General features: G+C 37.9%; 1 protein-coding gene across 2 annotated transcripts in view; it reads left to right on the top strand.

Annotated features, from left to right (window-relative positions):
• LOC106613940 (dedicator of cytokinesis protein 1) overlaps positions 1-20,236 on the top strand; it is a 733,517-nt gene extending 713,281 nt beyond the window's left edge. For both annotated transcript variants that reach the window (XM_045701156.2, XM_045701155.2), the window contains exons 51-52: positions 16,761-16,909; positions 18,973-20,236. In XM_045701156.2, coding sequence (XP_045557112.1) covers positions 16,761-16,909; positions 18,973-19,068 — 245 coding nt within the window. In that variant the 3' untranslated portion in view covers positions 19,069-20,236. The remainder of the gene's footprint in view (positions 1-16,760; positions 16,910-18,972) is intronic.
• The last annotated feature ends 1,947 nt before the right edge of the window (positions 20,237-22,183 follow it).

Here is a 22,183-nt window from a genome sequence, read left to right as displayed (position 1 = left end):
TGAAACCAAGGATATCAACTCTGATAACATGGTCTTTAACCCGTTAGATATTAATGAAGTCAACGATAACCCTGATAACATGGTCTTTAACCCGTTAGATATTAACCTGTTGGGTCTAGGGGGCAGCATTTGCACGTCTGGATAAAAAAAATGTACCCGATTTAATCTGGTTACTAATCCTACCCAGTAACTAGAATATGCATATACTTATTATATATGGATAGAAAACACTCTAAAGTTTCCAAAACTGTTTGAATGGTGTCTGTGAGTATAACAGAACTCATTTGGCAGGCAAAACCCTGAGACATTTTCTGACAGGAAGTGGATACCTGATGTGTTGTATTGACTTTAAACCTATCCCATTGAAAAACACAGGGGTTTAGGAATATTTTGGCACTTCCTATTGCTTCCACTAGATGTCACCAGCCTTTACAAAGTGTTTTGAGTCTTCTGGAGGGAGATCTGACCGAACAAGAGCCATGGAACGGTGATGTCCCATTAGACACCTGGCGCGCTACTTCATGTTGGGTACCCTCGTTCCAATACGTTATAAAAGGCTATGCATTCGTCCACCTTGAATATTATTCATGTTCTGGTTAAAAAAGGCCCTAATGATTTATGCTATACAACGTTTGACATGTTTGAACGAACGGAAATATATTTTTTCCCCTCGTTCATGACGAGAAGTCCGGCTGGCTTACATCATGTGCTAACGAGACGGAGATTTTTGGACATAAATGATGAGCTTTTTTGAACAAAACTACATTCGTTATGGACCTGTGATACCTGGAAGTGACATCTGATGAAGAGAATCAAAGGTAATGGATTATTTACATAGTATTTTCGATTTTAGATCTCCCCAACATGACGTCTAGTCTGTATCGCAACGCGTATTTTTCTGGGCACAGTGCTCAGATTATTGCAAAGTGTGATTTCCCAGTAAGGTTATTTTTAAATCTGGCAAGTTGATTGCGTTCAAAAGATGTAAATCTATAATTCTTTAAATGACAATATAATATTTTACCAATGTTTTCTAATTTTAATTATTTAATTTGTGACGCTGACTTGACTGCCGGTTATTGGAGGGAAACGATTTCCTCAACATCAATGCCATAGTAAAACGCTGTTTTTGTATATAAATATGAACTTGATAGAACTAAAAATGCATGCATTGTCTAACATAATGTCCTAGGAGTGTCATCTGATGGAGATTGTAAAAGGTTAGTGTATCATTTTAGCTGGTTTTATGGTTTTGGTGACCCTGTCTTTGACTTGACAAAACATTACACACAACTCTTGTAAATGTACTGTCCTAACATACTCTAAATTTATGCTTTCGCCGTAAAACCTTTTTGAAATCGTAAAAAGTGGTTAGATTAAGGAGATGTTTATCTTTCAAATGGTGTAACATAGTTGTATTTTTGAAAAATTTGAATTTTGACATTTATTTGGATTCAAATTTGCCGCTCTTGAAATGCACCTGCTGTTGATGGAGTGCACCACAGGTGGCACGCTAGCGTCCCACCTAGCCCCAAGAGGTTAATGAAGTCAACGATAACCCTGATAACATGGTCTTTAACCCGTTAGATATTAATGAAACCAACGATATCAACTCTGATAACATGGCCTTTAACCCGTTAGATATTAATGAAACCAAGGATATCAACTCTGATAACATGGCCTTTAACCCGTTAGATATTAATGAAACCAACGATATCAACTCTGATAACATGGTCTTTAACCCGTTAGATATTAATGAAACCAAGGATATCAACTCTGATAACATGGTCTTTAACCCGTTAGATATTAATGAAGTCAACGATAACCCTGATAACATGGTCTTTAACCCGTTAGATATTAATGAAACCAAGGATATCAACTCTGATAACATGGTCTTTAACCCGTTAGATATTAATGAAGTCAACGATAACCCTGATAACATGGTCTTTAACCCGTTAGATATTAATGAAGTCAACGATATCAACTCTGATAACATGGCCTTTAACCCGTTAGATATTAATGAAGTCAACGATAACCCTGATAACATGGTCTTTAACCCGTTAGATATTAATGAAACCAAGGATATCAACTCTGATAACATGGTCTTTAACCCGTTAGATATTAATGAAGTCAACGATATCAACTCTGATAACATGGTCTTTAACCCGTTAGATATTAATGAAGTCAACGATATCAACTCTGATAACATGGTCTTTAACCCGTTAGATATTAATGAAGTCAACGATAACCCTGATAACATGGTCTTTAACCCGTTAGATATTAATGAAGTCAACGATATCAACTCTGATAACATGGCCTTTAACCCGTTAGATATTAATGAAGTCAACGATAACCCTGATAACATGGTCTTTAACCCGTTAGATATTAATGAAACCAAGGATATCAACTCTGATAACATGGTCTTTAACCCGTTAGATATTAATGAAGTCAACGATATCAACTCTGATAACATGGCCTTTAACCCGTTAGATATTAATGAAGTCAACGATAACCCTGATAACATGGTCTTTAACCCGTTAGATATTAATGAAACCAAGGATATCAACTCTGATATCATGGTCTTTAACCCGTTAGATATTAATGAAACCAAGGATATCAACTCTGATAACATGGTCTTTAACCCATTAGATATTAATGAAGTCAACGATATCAACTCTGATAACATGGTATTTAACCCGTTAGATATTAATGAAGTCAACGATAACCCTGATAACATGGCCTTTAACCCGTTAGATATTAATGAAACCAACGATATCAACTCTGATAACATGGCCTTTAACCCGTTAGATATTAATGAAACCAACGATATCAACTCTGATAACATGGTCTTTAACCCGTTAGATATTAATGAAACCAACGATAACCCTGATAACATGGCCTTTAACCCGTTAGATATTAATGAAACCAACGATATCAACCCTGATAACATGGCCTTTAACCCGTTAGATATTAATGAAGTCAACGATATCAACTCTGATAACATGGCCTTTAACCCGTTAGATATTAATGAAGTCAACGATAACCCTGATAACATGGCCTTTAACCCGTTAGATATTATTGAAACCAACGATATCAACCCTGATAACATGGCCTTTAACCCGTTAGATATTAATGAAGTCAACGATAACCCTGATAACATGGTCTTTAACCCGTTAGATATTAATGAAACCAAGGATATCAACTCTGATAACATGGCCTTTAACCCGTTAGATATTAATGAAGTCAACGATAACCCTGATAACATGGTCTTTAACCCGTTAGATATTAATGAAACCAAGGATATCAACTCTGATAACATGGCCTTTAACCCGTTAGATATTAATGAAGTCAACGATAACCCTGATAACATGGCCTTTAACCCGTTAGATATTAATGAAGTCAACGATAACCCTGATAACATGGTCTTTAACCCGTTAGATATTAATGAAGTCAACGATATCAACTCTGATAACATGGCCTTTAACCCGTTAGATATTAATGAAGTCAACGATAACCCTGATAACATGGTCTTTAACCCGTTAGATATTAATGAAACCAACGATATCAACCCTGATAACATGGTCTTTAACCCGTTAGATATTAATGAAGTCAACGATATTAACTCTGATAACATGGCCTTTAACCCGTTAGATATTAATGAAACCAAGGATATCAACTCTGATAACATGGTCTTTAACCCGTTAGATATTAATGAAACCAAGGATATCAACCCTGATAACATGGTCTTTAACCCGTTAGATATTAATGAAACCAAGGATATCAACTCTGATAACATGGTCTTTAACCCGTTAGATATTAATGAAGTCAACGATAACCCTGATAACATGGTCTTTAACCCGTTAGATATTAATGAAGTCAACGATATCAACTCTGATAACATGGTCTTTAACCCGTTAGATATTAATGAAACCAAAGATATCAACTCTGATAACATGGTCTTTAACCCGTTAGATATTAATGAAGTCAACGATATCAACTCTGATAACATGGCCTTTAACCCGTTAGATATTAATGAAGTCAACGATAACCCTGATAACATGGTCTTTAACCCGTTAGATATTAATGAAACCAAGGATATCAACTCTGATAACATGGTCTTTAACCCGTTAGATATTAATGAAGTCAACGATATCAACTCTGATAACATGGTCTTTAACCCGTTAGATATTAATGAAGTCAACGATATCAACTCTGATAACATGGTCTTTAACCCGTTAGATATTAATGAAGTCAACGATAACCCTGATAACATGGTCTTTAACCCGTTAGATATTAATGAAGTCAACGATATCAACTCTGATAACATGGCCTTTAACCCGTTAGATATTAATGAAGTCAACGATAACCCTGATAACATGGTCTTTAACCCGTTAGATATTAATGAAACCAAGGATATCAACTCTGATAACATGGTCTTTAACCCGTTAGATATTAATGAAGTCAACGATATCAACTCTGATAACATGGCCTTTAACCCGTTAGATATTAATGAAGTCAACGATAACCCTGATAACATGGTCTTTAACCCGTTAGATATTAATGAAACCAAGGATATCAACTCTGATATCATGGTCTTTAACCCGTTAGATATTAATGAAACCAAGGATATCAACTCTGATAACATGGTCTTTAACCCATTAGATATTAATGAAGTCAACGATATCAACTCTGATAACATGGTATTTAACCCGTTAGATATTAATGAAGTCAACGATAACCCTGATAACATGGCCTTTAACCCGTTAGATATTAATGAAACCAACGATATCAACTCTGATAACATGGCCTTTAACCCGTTAGATATTAATGAAACCAACGATATCAACTCTGATAACATGGTCTTTAACCCGTTAGATATTAATGAAACCAACGATAACCCTGATAACATGGCCTTTAACCCGTTAGATATTAATGAAACCAACGATATCAACCCTGATAACATGGCCTTTAACCCGTTAGATATTAATGAAGTCAACGATATCAACTCTGATAACATGGCCTTTAACCCGTTAGATATTAATGAAGTCAACGATAACCCTGATAACATGGCCTTTAACCCGTTAGATATTATTGAAACCAACGATATCAACCCTGATAACATGGCCTTTAACCCGTTAGATATTAATGAAGTCAACGATAACCCTGATAACATGGTCTTTAACCCGTTAGATATTAATGAAACCAAGGATATCAACTCTGATAACATGGCCTTTAACCCGTTAGATATTAATGAAGTCAACGATAACCCTGATAACATGGTCTTTAACCCGTTAGATATTAATGAAACCAAGGATATCAACTCTGATAACATGGCCTTTAACCCGTTAGATATTAATGAAGTCAACGATAACCCTGATAACATGGCCTTTAACCCGTTAGATATTAATGAAGTCAACGATAACCCTGATAACATGGTCTTTAACCCGTTAGATATTAATGAAGTCAACGATATCAACTCTGATAACATGGCCTTTAACCCGTTAGATATTAATGAAGTCAACGATAACCCTGATAACATGGTCTTTAACCCGTTAGATATTAATGAAACCAACGATATCAACCCTGATAACATGGTCTTTAACCCGTTAGATATTAATGAAGTCAACGATAACCCTGATAACATGGCCTTTAACCCGTTAGATATTAATGAAGTCAACGATAACCCTGATAACATGGTCTTTAACCCGTTAGATATTAATGAAACCAAGGATATCAACTCTGATATCATGGTCTTTAACCCGTTAGATATTAATGAAACCAAGGATATCAACTCTGATAACATGGTCTTTAACCCATTAGATATTAATGAAGTCAACGATATCAACTCTGATAACATGGTATTTAACCCGTTAGATATTAATGAAGTCAACGATAACCCTGATAACATGGCCTTTAACCCGTTAGATATTAATGAAACCAACGATATCAACTCTGATAACATGGCCTTTAACCCGTTAGATATTAATGAAACCAACGATATCAACTCTGATAACATGGTCTTTAACCCGTTAGATATTAATGAAACCAACGATAACCCTGATAACATGGCCTTTAACCCGTTAGATATTAATGAAACCAACGATATCAACCCTGATAACATGGCCTTTAACCCGTTAGATATTAATGAAGTCAACGATATCAACTCTGATAACATGGCCTTTAACCCGTTAGATATTAATGAAGTCAACGATAACCCTGATAACATGGCCTTTAACCCGTTAGATATTATTGAAACCAACGATATCAACCCTGATAACATGGCCTTTAACCCGTTAGATATTAATGAAGTCAACGATAACCCTGATAACATGGTCTTTAACCCGTTAGATATTAATGAAACCAAGGATATCAACTCTGATAACATGGCCTTTAACCCGTTAGATATTAATGAAGTCAACGATAACCCTGATAACATGGTCTTTAACCCGTTAGATATTAATGAAACCAAGGATATCAACTCTGATAACATGGCCTTTAACCCGTTAGATATTAATGAAGTCAACGATAACCCTGATAACATGGCCTTTAACCCGTTAGATATTAATGAAGTCAACGATAACCCTGATAACATGGTCTTTAACCCGTTAGATATTAATGAAGTCAACGATATCAACTCTGATAACATGGCCTTTAACCCGTTAGATATTAATGAAGTCAACGATAACCCTGATAACATGGTCTTTAACCCGTTAGATATTAATGAAACCAACGATATCAACCCTGATAACATGGTCTTTAACCCGTTAGATATTAATGAAGTCAACGATAACCCTGATAACATGGCCTTTAACCCGTTAGATATTAATGAAGTCAACGATAACCCTGATAACATGGTCTTTAACCCGTTAGATATTAATGAAGTCAACGATATCAACTCTGATAACATGGCCTTTAACCCGTTAGATATTAATGAAGTCAACGATAACCCTGATAACATGGTCTTTAACCCGTTAGATATTAATGAAACCAACGATATCAACCCTGATAACATGGTCTTTAACCCGTTAGATATTAATGAAGTCAACGATAACCCTGATAACATGGTCTTTAACCCGTTAGATATTAATGAAACCAAGGATATCAACTCTGATAACATGGTCTTTAACCCGTTAGATATTAATGAAGTCAACGATAACCCTGATAACATGGTCTTTAACCCGTTAGATATTAATGAAGTCAACGATATCAACTCTGATAACATGGCCTTTAACCCGTTAGATATTAATGAAGTCAACGATAACCCTGATAACATGGTCTTTAACCCGTTAGATATTAATGAAACCAAGGATATCAACTCTGATAACATGGTCTTTAACCCGTTAGATATTAATGAAGTCAACGATATCAACTCTGATAACATGGTCTTTAACCCGTTAGATATTAATGAAGTCAACGATATCAACTCTGATAACATGGTCTTTAACCCGTTAGATATTAATGAAGTCAACGATAACCCTGATAACATGGTCTTTAACCCGTTAGATATTAATGAAGTCAACGATATCAACTCTGATAACATGGCCTTTAACCCGTTAGATATTAATGAAGTCAACGATAACCCTGATAACATGGTCTTTAACCCGTTAGATATTAATGAAACCAAGGATATCAACTCTGATAACATGGTCTTTAACCCGTTAGATATTAATGAAGTCAACGATATCAACTCTGATAACATGGCCTTTAACCCGTTAGATATTAATGAAGTCAACGATAACCCTGATAACATGGTCTTTAACCCGTTAGATATTAATGAAACCAAGGATATCAACTCTGATATCATGGTCTTTAACCCGTTAGATATTAATGAAACCAAGGATATCAACTCTGATAACATGGTCTTTAACCCATTAGATATTAATGAAGTCAACGATATCAACTCTGATAACATGGTATTTAACCCGTTAGATATTAATGAAGTCAACGATAACCCTGATAACATGGCCTTTAACCCGTTAGATATTAATGAAACCAACGATATCAACTCTGATAACATGGCCTTTAACCCGTTAGATATTAATGAAACCAACGATATCAACTCTGATAACATGGTCTTTAACCCGTTAGATATTAATGAAACCAACGATAACCCTGATAACATGGCCTTTAACCCGTTAGATATTAATGAAACCAACGATATCAACCCTGATAACATGGCCTTTAACCCGTTAGATATTAATGAAGTCAACGATATCAACTCTGATAACATGGCCTTTAACCCGTTAGATATTAATGAAGTCAACGATAACCCTGATAACATGGCCTTTAACCCGTTAGATATTATTGAAACCAACGATATCAACCCTGATAACATGGCCTTTAACCCGTTAGATATTAATGAAGTCAACGATAACCCTGATAACATGGTCTTTAACCCGTTAGATATTAATGAAACCAAGGATATCAACTCTGATAACATGGCCTTTAACCCGTTAGATATTAATGAAGTCAACGATAACCCTGATAACATGGTCTTTAACCCGTTAGATATTAATGAAACCAAGGATATCAACTCTGATAACATGGCCTTTAACCCGTTAGATATTAATGAAGTCAACGATAACCCTGATAACATGGCCTTTAACCCGTTAGATATTAATGAAGTCAACGATAACCCTGATAACATGGTCTTTAACCCGTTAGATATTAATGAAGTCAACGATATCAACTCTGATAACATGGCCTTTAACCCGTTAGATATTAATGAAGTCAACGATAACCCTGATAACATGGTCTTTAACCCGTTAGATATTAATGAAACCAACGATATCAACCCTGATAACATGGTCTTTAACCCGTTAGATATTAATGAAGTCAACGATATTAACTCTGATAACATGGCCTTTAACCCGTTAGATATTAATGAAACCAAGGATATCAACTCTGATAACATGGTCTTTAACCCGTTAGATATTAATGAAACCAAGGATATCAACCCTGATAACATGGTCTTTAACCCGTTAGATATTAATGAAACCAAGGATATCAACTCTGATAACATGGTCTTTAACCCGTTAGATATTAATGAAGTCAACGATAACCCTGATAACATGGTCTTTAACCCGTTAGATATTAATGAAGTCAACGATATCAACTCTGATAACATGGTCTTTAACCCGTTAGATATTAATGAAACCAAGGATATCAACTCTGATAACATGGTCTTTAACCCGTTAGATATTAATGAAGTCAACGATAACCCTGATAACATGGTCTTTAACCCGTTAGATATTAATGAAGTCAACGATATCAACTCTGATAACATGGTCTTTAACCCGTTAGATATTAATGAAACCAAGGATATCAACTCTGATAACATGGTCTTTAACCCGTTAGATATTAATGAAGTCAACGATAACCCTGATAACATGGCCTTTAACCCGTTAGATATTAATGAAACCAACGATATCAACTCTGATAACATGGCCTTTAACCCGTTAGATATTAATGAAACCAACGATATCAACTCTGATAACATGGTCTTTAACCCGTTAGATATTAATGAAGTCAACGATAACCCTGATAACATGGTCTTTAACCCGTTAGATATTAATGAAACCAAGGATATCAACTCTGATATCATGGTCTTTAACCCGTTAGATATTAATGAAACCAAGGATATCAACTCTGATAACATGGTCTTTAACCCGTTAGATATTAATGAAACCAAGGATATCAACTCTGATAACATGGTCTTTAACCCGTTAGATATTAATGAAGTCAACGATATCAACCCTGATAACATGGTCTTTAACCCGTTAGATATTAATGAAGTCAACGATATTAACTCTGATAACATGGTCTTTAACCTGTTAGATATTAATGAAGTCAACGATATCAACTCTGATAACATGGTCTTTAACCCGTTAGATATTAATGAAGTCAACGATATTAACTCTGATAACATGGTCTTTAACCTGTTAGATATTAATGAAGTCAACGATATCAACTCTGATAACATGGTCTTTAACCCGTTAGATATTAATGAAGTCAACGATATTAACTCTGATAACATGGTCTTTAACCCGTTAGATATTAATGAAACCAACGATAACCCTGATAACATGGTCTTTAACCCGTTAGATATTAATGAAGTCAACGATATCAACTCTGATAACATGGCCTTTAACCCGTTAGATATTAATGAAGTCAACGATATTAACTCTGATAACATGGTCTTTAACCTGTTAGATATTAATGAAACCAAGGATATTAACTCTGATAACATGGTCTTTAACCCGTTAGATATTAATGAAGTCAACGATAACCCTGATAACATGGCCTTTAACCCGTTAGATATTAATGAAACCAACGATAACCCTGATAACATGGCCTTTAACCCGTTAGATATTAATGAAACCAAGGATAAATATAATGACTGTGTTGATCCAGATGAAAATGTCCTGAGATCTACCAGAGATGAGTCTATGACGTGTGATTACTGTAATGTTAAGGAGATTATCAGTCTGTACAGCAGTTGATCTAATAACAACACAAGCTTGTTTTCTACCTTTTTCATTTGAACGTTCGCGGTCTTCCTAAAAAAAATCTGGACCGCCTTATTCATAATCTGTCTTCTCACAGTCATGAATGTTCCGTCGTTGCCCTTTCAGAAACATGGTTGAGTGAAGAAACGTTCCCGCTTCATGACAGGTCTCCTTTATAATGCTGTTCACCACTGGAGAACATCAAGAGTGGGAGGAGAAGGAGGGTCCATTTCTGTTCATAAACATGTTCTATTCTTTCTAAGAGAGGAACCTCACACTTCCATCTGGTAACATTGATGTTGAATCTCTGTTGAATTCCCTCATGTTCATTTCTTGGTGTTAAAACAAGTGGTGATTGGATGCATCGTTCGGCCACCCGATTCTGACATTGGTAGTTTCATTTGATATCCTCGCGTCTACCTGGGATTGGATGAATAATGAAGATGAAATGTGTTTTCTATTGGGTGATTAAAACATCAACATATTTAAAAAGTGAGAACCACTCACATGTTGAATACTTCATACTGCAGCGATCTGTATCCCCTCATCTATAAGCTCACAAGACTGACCAGTTCATCTGCCTCCCTCATTGATTCTTTGAATAATGTAGCTAATACAGGTTATACTTGTAATTACATTTCTGACCACTTTACACTTTTCTTCGGGCAACTGGAAAATGAACAGACGGGAATGATTAGTAGAATTAAAATGTAGAATATTTAACTAAAGTAATTATGATCGCTTTAAGATGTTGATTGATGATATTTATATTCAGGCCAATTTGGACTCACATCTTTCCATGGTGTATTTCACCAGTGCTTTCCCTTAGCTAAGCCACGTAAGAGATCAGCAGAAGGGTTCTGGAAACCTTGGCTTTATAACCCGCTCTCAAAAAACCCTCAGTAAAAAAATACAAGAAAAGTTGTGTAAAAGGTTTATCACTCATCTGTTGACTAAGAAAAAGGCCTCTACAACTCCCCCATCTCAATGTATTGTTGGAAATAAGACCTATAGTGATCCTGATGTTATTTCATGTCAGTTAAATACATTTTTTGTTGTTGTGAATGTGGGTTCCTCTCTGTCAAAGAAAATAGAGAAAACTGATGGAAATCCCTTGGATGACATTTCCCTTCTCTGCTTCAGTTGATCCTCCTGGTGTAATGGAGGCGATGGAGGTAATTGGTAACTTAAAAGATATCAGCAAACAGGTCATGATGAGATTGGTGTCTCTTTGGTGAAATCAGTGTCTTCCTTAATCTCTGAGCCTCTAACGTCCATCTTCACCAAATCAATCCCAACTGGTACTGTTCCAAAACATTTGAAAATTGCCAAAGTTATAAATCTGGAGATCCAAGATTTTTTACAAGTTATCGCCCCAATATCTGTACTACCATATTTTTCTAAAATCCTAGAAAAATTGGTGTATAAGAGAATGTTGAAACATTTAAATCAACACTGTATTCTATATGAGCACCAATATGGTTTTCATAAAAACTACTCCACAGATATGGCTATTTCGCAACTTGTGGATAAAATCTTTACATCCCTGAACAACAATGAACGGTATCTTTTGAGATTTATCCAAAGCGTTTGACACGGTCGATCATTAAATATTACTTTCTAGATTGCATTATTATGTTTGTTGTGATTAAACATATAATTGGATATATAGTTAATGTTTATGACAGAGAACAATGTGTTTATGCAAACGGCTGTGCATCTACCAGGGCCAAGATATCCTGTGGTGTGACACGGTGTTCAATACCAGTCTAGTTTTATAGTGGAGCGTAAGGGTTTTACCTGTCTAGTTTTATAGTGGAGCGTAAGGGTTTTACCTGTCTAGTTTTCATAGTGGAGGGTAAGAGTTAGTGGTAAGGGTTTTACCAGTCTAGTTTTATAGTGGAGCGTAAGGGTTTTACCTGTCTAGTTTTCATAGTGGAGGGTAAGGGTTAGTGGTAAGGATTTTACCAGTCTAGTTTTATAGTGGAGCGTAAGGGTTTTACCTGTCTAGTTTTCATAGTGGAGGGTAAGAGTTAGTGGTAAGGGTTTACCAGTCTAGTTTTCATAGTGGAGGGTAAGGGTTAGTGGTAAGGATTTTACCAGTCTAGTTTTCATAGTGGAGAGTTAGTGGTAAGGATTTTACCAGTCTAGTTTTCATAGTGGAGGGTTAGTGGTAAGGATTTTACCAGTCTAGTTTTCATAGTGGAGGGTTAGTGGTAAGGATTTTACCAGTCTAGTTTTCATAGTGGAGGGTGAGGGTTTACCAGTCTAGATTTTATAGTGGAGGGTAAGGGTTAGTGGTAAGGGTTTACCAGTCAAGTTTTTATAGTGGAGGGTAAGAGTTTACTAGTCTCGTTTTTATAGTGGAGGGTAAGGGTTAGTGGTAAGGGTTTACCAGTCTAGTTTTTATAGTGGAGGGTAAGGGTTTACCAGTCTCATTCTTATAGTGGAGGGTAAGGGTTAGTGGTAAGGGTTTACCAGTCTAGTTTTCATAGTGGAGGGTAAGAGTTAGTGGTAAGGGTTTACCAGTCTAGTTTTCATAGTGGAGGGTAAGGGTTAGTGGTGAGGGTTTACCAGTCTAGTTTTCATAGTGGAGGGTTAGTGGTGAGGGTTTACCAGTCTAGTTTTCATAGTGGAGGGTTAGTGGTGAGGGTTTTACCAGTCTAGTTTTCATAGTGGAGGATAAGGGTTCGTGGTGAGGGTTTACCAGTCTAGTTTTCGTAGTGGAGGGTTAGTGGTGAGGGTTTTACCAGTCTAGTTTTCATAGTGGAGGGTAAGAGTTAGTGGTAAGGGTTTACCAGTCTAGTTTTCATAGTGGAGGGTAAGGGTTAGTGGTGAGGGTTTACCAGTCTAGTTTTCTTAGTGGAGGGTTAGTGGTGAGGGTTTACCAGTCTAGTTTTCATAGTGAAGGGTTAGTGGTGAGGGTTTTACCAGTCTAGTTTTCATAGTGGAGGATAAGGGTTAGTGGTGAGGGTTTACCAGTCTAGTTTTCGTAGTGGAGGGTTAGTGGTGAGGGTTTTACCAGTCTAGTTTTCATAGTGGAGGGTAAGAGTTAGTGGTAAGGGTTTACCAGTCTAGTTTTCATAGTGGAGGGTAAGGGTTAGTGGTGAGGGTTTACCAGTCTAGTTTTCTTAGTGGAGGGTTAGTGGTGAGGGTTTACCAGTCTAGTTTTCATAGTGAAGGGTTAGTGGTGAGGGTTTTACCAGTCTAGTTTTCATAGTGGAGGATAAGGGTTAGTGGTGAGGGTTTACCAGTCTAGTTTTCATAGTGGAGGGTTAGTGGTGAGGGTTTTACCAGTCTAGTTTTCATAGTGGAGGGTTAGTGGTGAGGGTTTTACCAGTCTAGTTTTCATAGTGGAGGGTTAGTGGTGAGGGTTTTACCAGTCTAGTTTTCACAGTGGAGGGTTAGTGGTGAGGGTTTTACCAGTCTAGTTTTCATAGTGGAGGGTAAGAGTTAGTGGTAAGGGTTTACCGGTCTAGTTTTCATAGTGGAGGGTAAGGGTTAGTGGTATGGGTTTACCAGTGTAGTTTTTATAGTGGATTGTACTAATTTGACCTAATTTGTTATTCCTAATCTATATCAATGACCTTGCTGCTGGGTCTTCTACCGTACCTCCCCTTCTCTTTACTGATGATGCCAATTAGATTTTATCACACAAGCATTTTAATTCACTAATTAATGAAACCAACTCAGGCATGGCCACATTTTCTAAATGATTCCAGATAAACAAATGATCTTTAAACATAATACATCCAACTTTATTATATTCAATTAAATGGAACAAGTCACATCCACTAGATTCCTCAGAGCTCTAATTGATGAAACGTTATCTAGGGAGGAACATATTTAATTTGTCTGCAGCAAAGTGACGACATCTGTTGGTATCATCAGATAGATGAGTGGTTTGGTTCATCAGGTTTGCTTCTCAACTCTACAGTAGAGCTTCATTGACCCATCTCTCATTTTACTGTAATATTGTCTGGGCCAGTACATATGCCTCCTATCTACACAGATTACTCATCGTACAAAAGAAAAATGTGCAAGACTAGACGCCACTAATTACTAGAGGTCGACCGATTAATCAGAATGGCCGATTAATTAGGGCCGATTTCAAGTTTTTTTTACACCTTTATTTAACTAGGCAAATCAGATTAAGAACACATTCTTATTTACAATGACGGCCTAGGAACGGGGGTTAACTGCCTTGTTCAGCGGCAGAACAACTGATTTTTACCTTGTCACCTCGGGGATTCGTTTTTGCAACCTTCCAGTTACTAGTCCAACGCTCTAACCACCTGCCTTACATTGCACTCCACGAGGAGCCTGCGTGGCAGGCTGACTACCTGTTACGCGAGGGCAGCAAGAAGCCAAGGTAAGTTGCTAGCTAGCATTAAACTTATCTTGTAAAAAACTATCAATCTTAGCATAATCACTAGTTAACTACACATGGTTGATGATATTACTAGTTTATCTAACGTGTCCTGCGTTGCATATAATCGATGCGGTGCCTGTTAATGTCTCATCGAATCACAGCCTACTTCGACAAACGGGTGATGATTTAACAAGCGCATTTGCGAAAAAAGCACTGTCGTTGCACCAATGTACCTAACCATAAACATCAATGCCTTTCTTTAAAATCAATACACAAATATATATTTTTAAACCTGCATATTTAGTTAATATTGCCTGCTAACATGAATTTCTTATAACTAGGGGAGTTGTCACTTCTTTTGCGTTCCGTGCAAGCAGTCAGGGTATATACAGCAGTTTGGGCCGCCTGGCTCATTGTGCAAGCAGTCAGGGTATATACAGCAGTTTGGGCCGCCTGGCTCATTGCGAACTGTGAAGTCCATTTATTCCTAACAAAGGCCGTAATTAATTTGCCAGAATTGTACATAATTATGACATAACATTGAAGGTTGTGCAATGTAAAAGTAATATTTAGACTTAGGGTTGCCATCTGTTAAATAAAATACGGAACGGTTCCGTATTTCACTAAAATAATAAACGTTTCATTTTCGAAATTATAGTTTCCGGATTCGACCATATTAATGACCAAAGGCTCGTATTTCTGTGTGTTATTATGTTATAATTTAAGTCTATGATTTGATATTTGATAGAGGAGTCTGACTGAGCGATGGTAGGCAGCAGCAGGCTCGTAAGCATTCATTCAAACAGCACCTTAGAGCGTTTGCCAGCAGCTCTTCGCAATGCTTCAAGCATTGCGCTGTTTATGACTTCAAGCCTATCAACTCCCAAGATTAGGCTGGTGTAACCGATGTGAAATGGCTAGCTAGTTAGCCGGGTGCGCGCTAATAGCGTTTCAAACGTCACTCGCTCTGAGACTTGGGAGTGGTTGTTCCCCTTGCTCTGCATGGGTAACGCTGCTTCGAGGGTGGCTGTTGTCGATGTGTTCCTGGTTCGAGCCCAGGTAGGAGCGAGGAGAGGGACGGAAGCTATACTGTTACACTGGCAATACTAAAGTGCCTATAAGAACATCCAATAGTCAAAGGCATATGCAATACAAATCGTATAGCGAGAAATAGTCCTATAATTCCTATAATAACTACAACCTATAACTTCTTACCTGGGAATATTGAAGACTCATGTTAAAAGGAACCACCAGCTTTCATACGTTCTGAGCAAGGAACTTAAACGTTAGCTTTTTTACATGGCACATATTGCACTTTTACTTTCTTCTCCAACACTTTGTTGTTTCATTATTTATTTGAGGCTAGATTGATAGTATTTATGTACTATATTAAGTTAAAATATGTGTTCATTCAGTATTGTTGTAATTGTTTTGTTATCTGTTTTATTTTGGACTTGTGTATTGTGTACAGTTTTTATTGTGGTTTTTATATAATTCTTTGGGCTTCTAACCACACCTGCAAACTGTTTTTTAAATGTTTTTATCTGTATTGTTGTCTACCACTTGTTTTGTTGGGTGCGAGTAAATAAAACTAGACAGACAGACAGATAGAGGGGGGAGTAGGGTGTCTGTTAGATCTGGAACTCTGTCCTTATCTTTAAAAAGACTCAAATGGTTTCCCCACAAACCATCACAATCATCATGCATGTGTTTCAGAGCATCTCTGCTTTTCAGTGTTGTTGTATGCATTCAGCTGTTTCCTTTGGTGATGAGTGGTGACCTCAGGAATAAAGATTGTCCTCTGTCTGTCTCTCTCTCTCTCTCTCTCTCTCTGTATGTGTGTCTTTCTCTGTGTCTCTCTTTCCCTCTCTCTCTCTCAGGTCTGGAGCTGAACGGGATGGGGGTTGATAAAGGGGAGACTCCTCCTCCCCTGCCCGTGAAGGGCATCTCTGCTGATTATGGGAACCTGCTAGGAGATAATCAAGACTTGACGAGTCCCTCCACCCCTCCCCTGACACACCATCAAAGGGTAGGTTTTTAATGTGGGCTAAGAACAGCTCCTTAATGATGCCACATCAACACTACGGTTAATGGAACAACAGCCCATCATAACCAGGGTGTGTGTGTGTGTGTGTGTGTGTGTGTGTGTGGTGTGTGTGTGTGTGTGTGTGTGTGTGTGTGTGTCAGTCCAGTCCTCAGCAACACACTCCTCTCCTCCTTCACCCTGTCTGTCCTGGAGGCTACAGCCTGATGGTCCTCCAACCTCAGCCTGTCCTCCTCCTATCTCAGCCTGTCCTCCTCCTATCTCAGCCTGTCCTCCTCCTATCTCAGCCTGTCCTCCTCCTCCTATCTCAGCCTGTCCTCCTCCTCCTATCTCAGCCTGTCCTCCTCCTCCTATCTCAGCCTGTCCTCCTCCTCCTATCTCAGCCTGTCCTCCTCCTCCTATCTCAGCCTGTCTCCTCCTACCTCAGCCTGTCTCCTCCTACCTCAGCCTGTCCTCCTCCTACCTCAGCCTGTCTCCTCCTACCTCAGCCTGTCTCCTCCTACCTCAGCCTGTCTCCTCCTACCTCAGCCTGTCTCCTCCTACCTCAGCCTGTCTCCCTCCTACCTCAGCCTGTCTCCCTCCTACCTCAGCCTGTCTCCCTCCTACCTCAGCCTGTCTCCCTCCTACCTCAGCCTGTCTCCCTCCTACCTCAGCCTGTCTCCCTCCTACCTCAGCCTGTCCCCCTCCTACCTCAGCCTGTCCCCCTCCTACCTCAGCCTGTCTCCTCCTACCTACAGAGTCAGGCTAGATTAGTCTCACTGGGAGGGGAAGACTTGGCAGTAAACTGGAGTCAGACTAGATTAGTGAGGGAGGGAGGGACAGGCAGTAAACTGGAGTCAGGCTAGATTAGTGGGGGGAGGGACAGGCTGTATACTGGAGTCAGACTAGATTAGTGGGGGAGGGACAGGCAGTAAACTGGAGTCATGCTAGATTAGTAGGGGAGGGACAGGCAGCAAACTGGAGTCAGACTAGATTAGTGGGGGAGGGACATTACAAACAGATTTTCCCAGCTAGTGATAGCGGGTTCGACTCCCAAGTCCTTGACTGCTGGTGTCATTGAGTCTTGTCATTGTTACTAGATGTCATTGTGAATACCTCACTGTTGCAGACGTTCAGGTGTGTTTTTTACACTGTTTTATTTCTTTTCAGTCACTGCCTTGAACACGATAGGTGTTGAATGCTGGAATTAGATGAGTCATGACTGAGTAAAAACACTGGAATTGACTCGGATTGTAGTTTCACTCAAAGTGCTTGAATCAGCAGCCTCAATCCTAGAAGGCTAAATCATTCCAAAGGAGATTTCCTGCTAAAATATTATTCTGAAGATGAATCCCTGGGGATGTACAGTTCTGAGTATTGCTTTATATATCTGGAGCCTATTACAGAATCTCAAATCAAATCAAGTGTTATTGGGCAGGTGTTAATGCGAGTGTAGCGAAATGCTTGTGCTTCTAGTTCCGACCGTGCAGTAATATCTAACAAGTAACATAATCTAACAATTTCACAGCAATTACCTTATACACACAAGTGTAAAGGAATGAATAAGAATATGTACATAGAAATATATGAATGAGCGATGGCCGAACGGCATAGGCAAGATGCAGTAGATGGTATAGAGTACAGTATATACATATGAGATGAGTAATGTAGGGTATGTAAACATTATATGAAGTTGCATTGTTTAAGGTGGCTAGTGATACATTTATTACATCAATTGTTTCATTATTAAAGTGGCTAGAGATTGAGTCAGTATGTTGGCGGCAGAATCTCAGGAATCTTTAACTGCCGAGTTGTGAGATGACATGCTACATTTCCAGGATACAGATATTCATCTTTCTTTAATCTACTTGAACCATCCGAGTATAAAGCTTCATAACGTAAAAAATAATGTATGAAATGTATGCATTCACTACTGTAAGTCGCTCTGGATAAGAGCGTCTGCTAAATGACTAAAATGTGAATGTAACGTGTTATAAGGATGTATAAGCCTTTATAATGTCTTATAAACGTGGCTTAATATTTTCTATATTCTCTCTTTTTATATATAGCATCTGCCACCACCTCTTCCCAGCAAGACCCCTCCTCCCCCTCCTCCTAAGACCACCAGGAAACAAGCCTCCATTGATTCAGGAATTGTACAATGAACAATGACATTAAGACACCCGATATAAAAAAAACAAGGTTCTTTCCCCTCTGTAATCTCTTCCCCCCCATGCGTTCCAAAATGGCGGCCTATTTCCAATAGTGCACTACTTTGGACTACTTTTGACCATAGGGCTCTGGTCAAACGTAGGGCCACTATATAGTGAAGAGTGTGCCATTTGGGGAAACAGCAACAGTCTGACCAGGAGTGAAAGAAGAGTATCTCACTCAGGTAACACTCCTTATTGAGCCACTCATTTTGGCTGTGTCCCAAACGGCACCCTATTCCCAATATAGTGCACTACTTTTGACCACGGCCCCGATAAGGCTCTGGTAAATAGTAGTTCACTACGTAGGGAATAGGGTGCCATTTGGGGCAGAGCCTCATTGGATTCTTTCATTTTTGCCTCAAGTGTGATGATGCGGTCTACTTTACCGTAGGTAGATAGGTGAATCAGTTTCACATGATTACTGGTCACTGAATTTATTGATGCTATCTATCATCTATGACTCTATTCTCCACTTGATACCACTTAGTTCAGGCCTTTGTAATGCTATGAGGTCGTGTTCCACCTATAGAATTAGAATGAGTGAAATGAATATAGAATCAGAACCAGGTGAATGAAGCGTTCTCTGGTTCTGTCTTTTACACTTTGACCAATAGACAGGCTGGTGAGTGACGACCAACGTTCTGACCCTTCCCACCTGCTCTTAGAAACCGGGAGCACATAGTAACAGAAACATGCTTTTTATTCTGTGGTTTATCTTTTGTATCCATAGTTACAGAAAACATCATTTTATTCAGTGGTTTATCTTTTTTTATCCGTATTCCCGCTTTGTACAGAGGTTTGTATATAGGATTTCATTTTTTATGTGGAATTTATCATTACTTTTTTTGTATTAACATTGCATTAGATTAACTGGTTTTCATTTATATCCCCCAAAAAATGTTTTTTTAGGTTTTTAAATGACAGGGACTGTAAAGAATTGGTATGTGAGAAATCTGCCTATCATTGATTTTATTGGTAAGGTTTGTGTTTTCTTTGGAGTGAACACAACTAACTCCCTCCTTCATCATACATTGTCATTGTATAGGATTTTAATGCTGTAACATTGACTGTTTCCAATTCACTACTGACTTCTGAATAAACTTTCAACTGTATGTTTCAACTGCTTCTTTGTTGTTCGCTCGCTGCTCTTCACCTTAACGAAACGAAATACAATACAATGTACAATACAAATGTATCTTTGAAACAAAGTCTGTTCTGTCTCTGTTGTTGACTTTGATTAAAGGATGTATAGCAACTAGCTGGCTTTCACTGGCTGCAATCACAACTCTACTGCTTCCTTATCAAGGTGAAGTCTACACAGTCTCTTACGGTAAGCTAATGCAGGGTTATCAAGGTGAACTCTACACAGTCTCTTATGTTAAGGTAATGCAGGGTTATCAAGGTGAAGTCTACACAGTCTCTTACGGTAAGCTAATGCAGGGTTATCAAGGTGAACTCTACACAGTCTCTTATGTTAAGGTAATGCAGGGTTATCAAGGTGAAGTCTACACAGTCTCTTACGGTAAGCTAATGCAGGGTTATCAAGGTGAAGTCTACACAGTCTCTTACGGTAAGCTAATGCAGGGTTATCAAGGTGAACACTACACAGTCTCTTACGGTAATGTTATACAGGGTTTAACCTCTATATGAACAGATGGGATCTAACATATCGAATATATTGTGGTCCCTGTAGCTGGACATGCATGCTAAACATTATGTAAACACAGATTTAGTGTACAAGCATTACGGTGACACATAGTAAGTATTGTACTCTACAGTACCAGGTGGTATGAGAGTTCCCTGTGGAACTGAAACTATAAAGAAATGTGATCCGTTCTGTTTTCCTGTCTGGCTGTGGGTGATACAACACAGTGTTTCTGTCATCATCCAACAATTACAACAACTTAGTTATCAGTCAAATTAGTTAGAATTTGCTGAATTGCATCATGATGTGTAGAGCCGCTGGATCAAATTTACTTTTTTTAATTTGCCTCGTTGTGAAACAACCTTGTTACTTTGGGAGAGTGTCTGGTAGGATACGCGACACAAAATGAAGCTTAAAATGAATACCCAGAGCTTCCACATGCTCTCCTGTTAAATATCTTCACTGGTATATACTGGAAACATCTGTCTTTAACATGTACTGAGTTCCTGTTAAATATCTTCACTGGTATATACTGGAAACATCTGTCTTTAACATGTACTGAGTTCCTGTTAAATATCTTCACTGGTATATACTGGAAACATCTGTCTTTAACATGTACTGAGTTCCTGTTAAATATCTTCACTGGTATATACTGGAAACATCTCTAACATGTACTGAGTTCCTGTTAAATATCTTCACTGGTATATACTGGAAACATCTGTCTTTAACATGTACTGAGTTCCTGTTAAATATCTTCACTGGTATATACTGGAAACATCTCTAACATGTACTGAGTTCCTGTTAAATATCTTCACTGGTATATACTGGAAACATCTGTCTTTAACATGTACTGAGTTCCTGTTAAATATCTTCACTGGTATATACTGGAAACATCTCTAACATGTACTGAGTTCCTGTTAAATATCTTCACTGGTATATACTGGAAAGATCTGTCTTTAACATGTACTGAGTTCCTGTTAAATATCTTCACTGGTATATACTGGAATCATCTGTTTTTAACATGTACTGAGTTCCTGTTAAATATCTTCACTGGTATATACTGGAAACATCTGTCTTTAACATGTACTGAGTTCCTGTTAAATATCTTCACTGGTATATACTGGAAACATCTCTAACATGTACTGAGTTCCTGTTAAATATCTTCACTGGTATATACTGGAAACATCTCTAACATGTACTGAGTTCCTGTTAAATATCTTCACTGGTATATACTGGAAACATCTCTAACATGTACTGAGTTCCTGTTAAATATCTTCACTGGTATATACTGGAATCATCTGTTTTTAACATGTACTGAGTTCCTGTTAAATATCTTCACTGGTATATACTGGAAACATCTGTCTTTAACATGTACTGAGTTCCTATTAAATATCTTCACTGGTATATACTGGAAACATCTCT

The sequence above is a fragment of the Salmo salar genome, chromosome 18 (genome assembly GCF_965601325.2).
Source record: "Salmo salar chromosome 18, fSalSal1, whole genome shotgun sequence".
Taxonomy (NCBI): domain Eukaryota; kingdom Metazoa; phylum Chordata; class Actinopteri; order Salmoniformes; family Salmonidae; genus Salmo; species Salmo salar.
The sequence above is the reverse complement of the archived record's forward strand: the minus strand, read 5'-3'. Positions and strand labels throughout refer to the sequence as shown.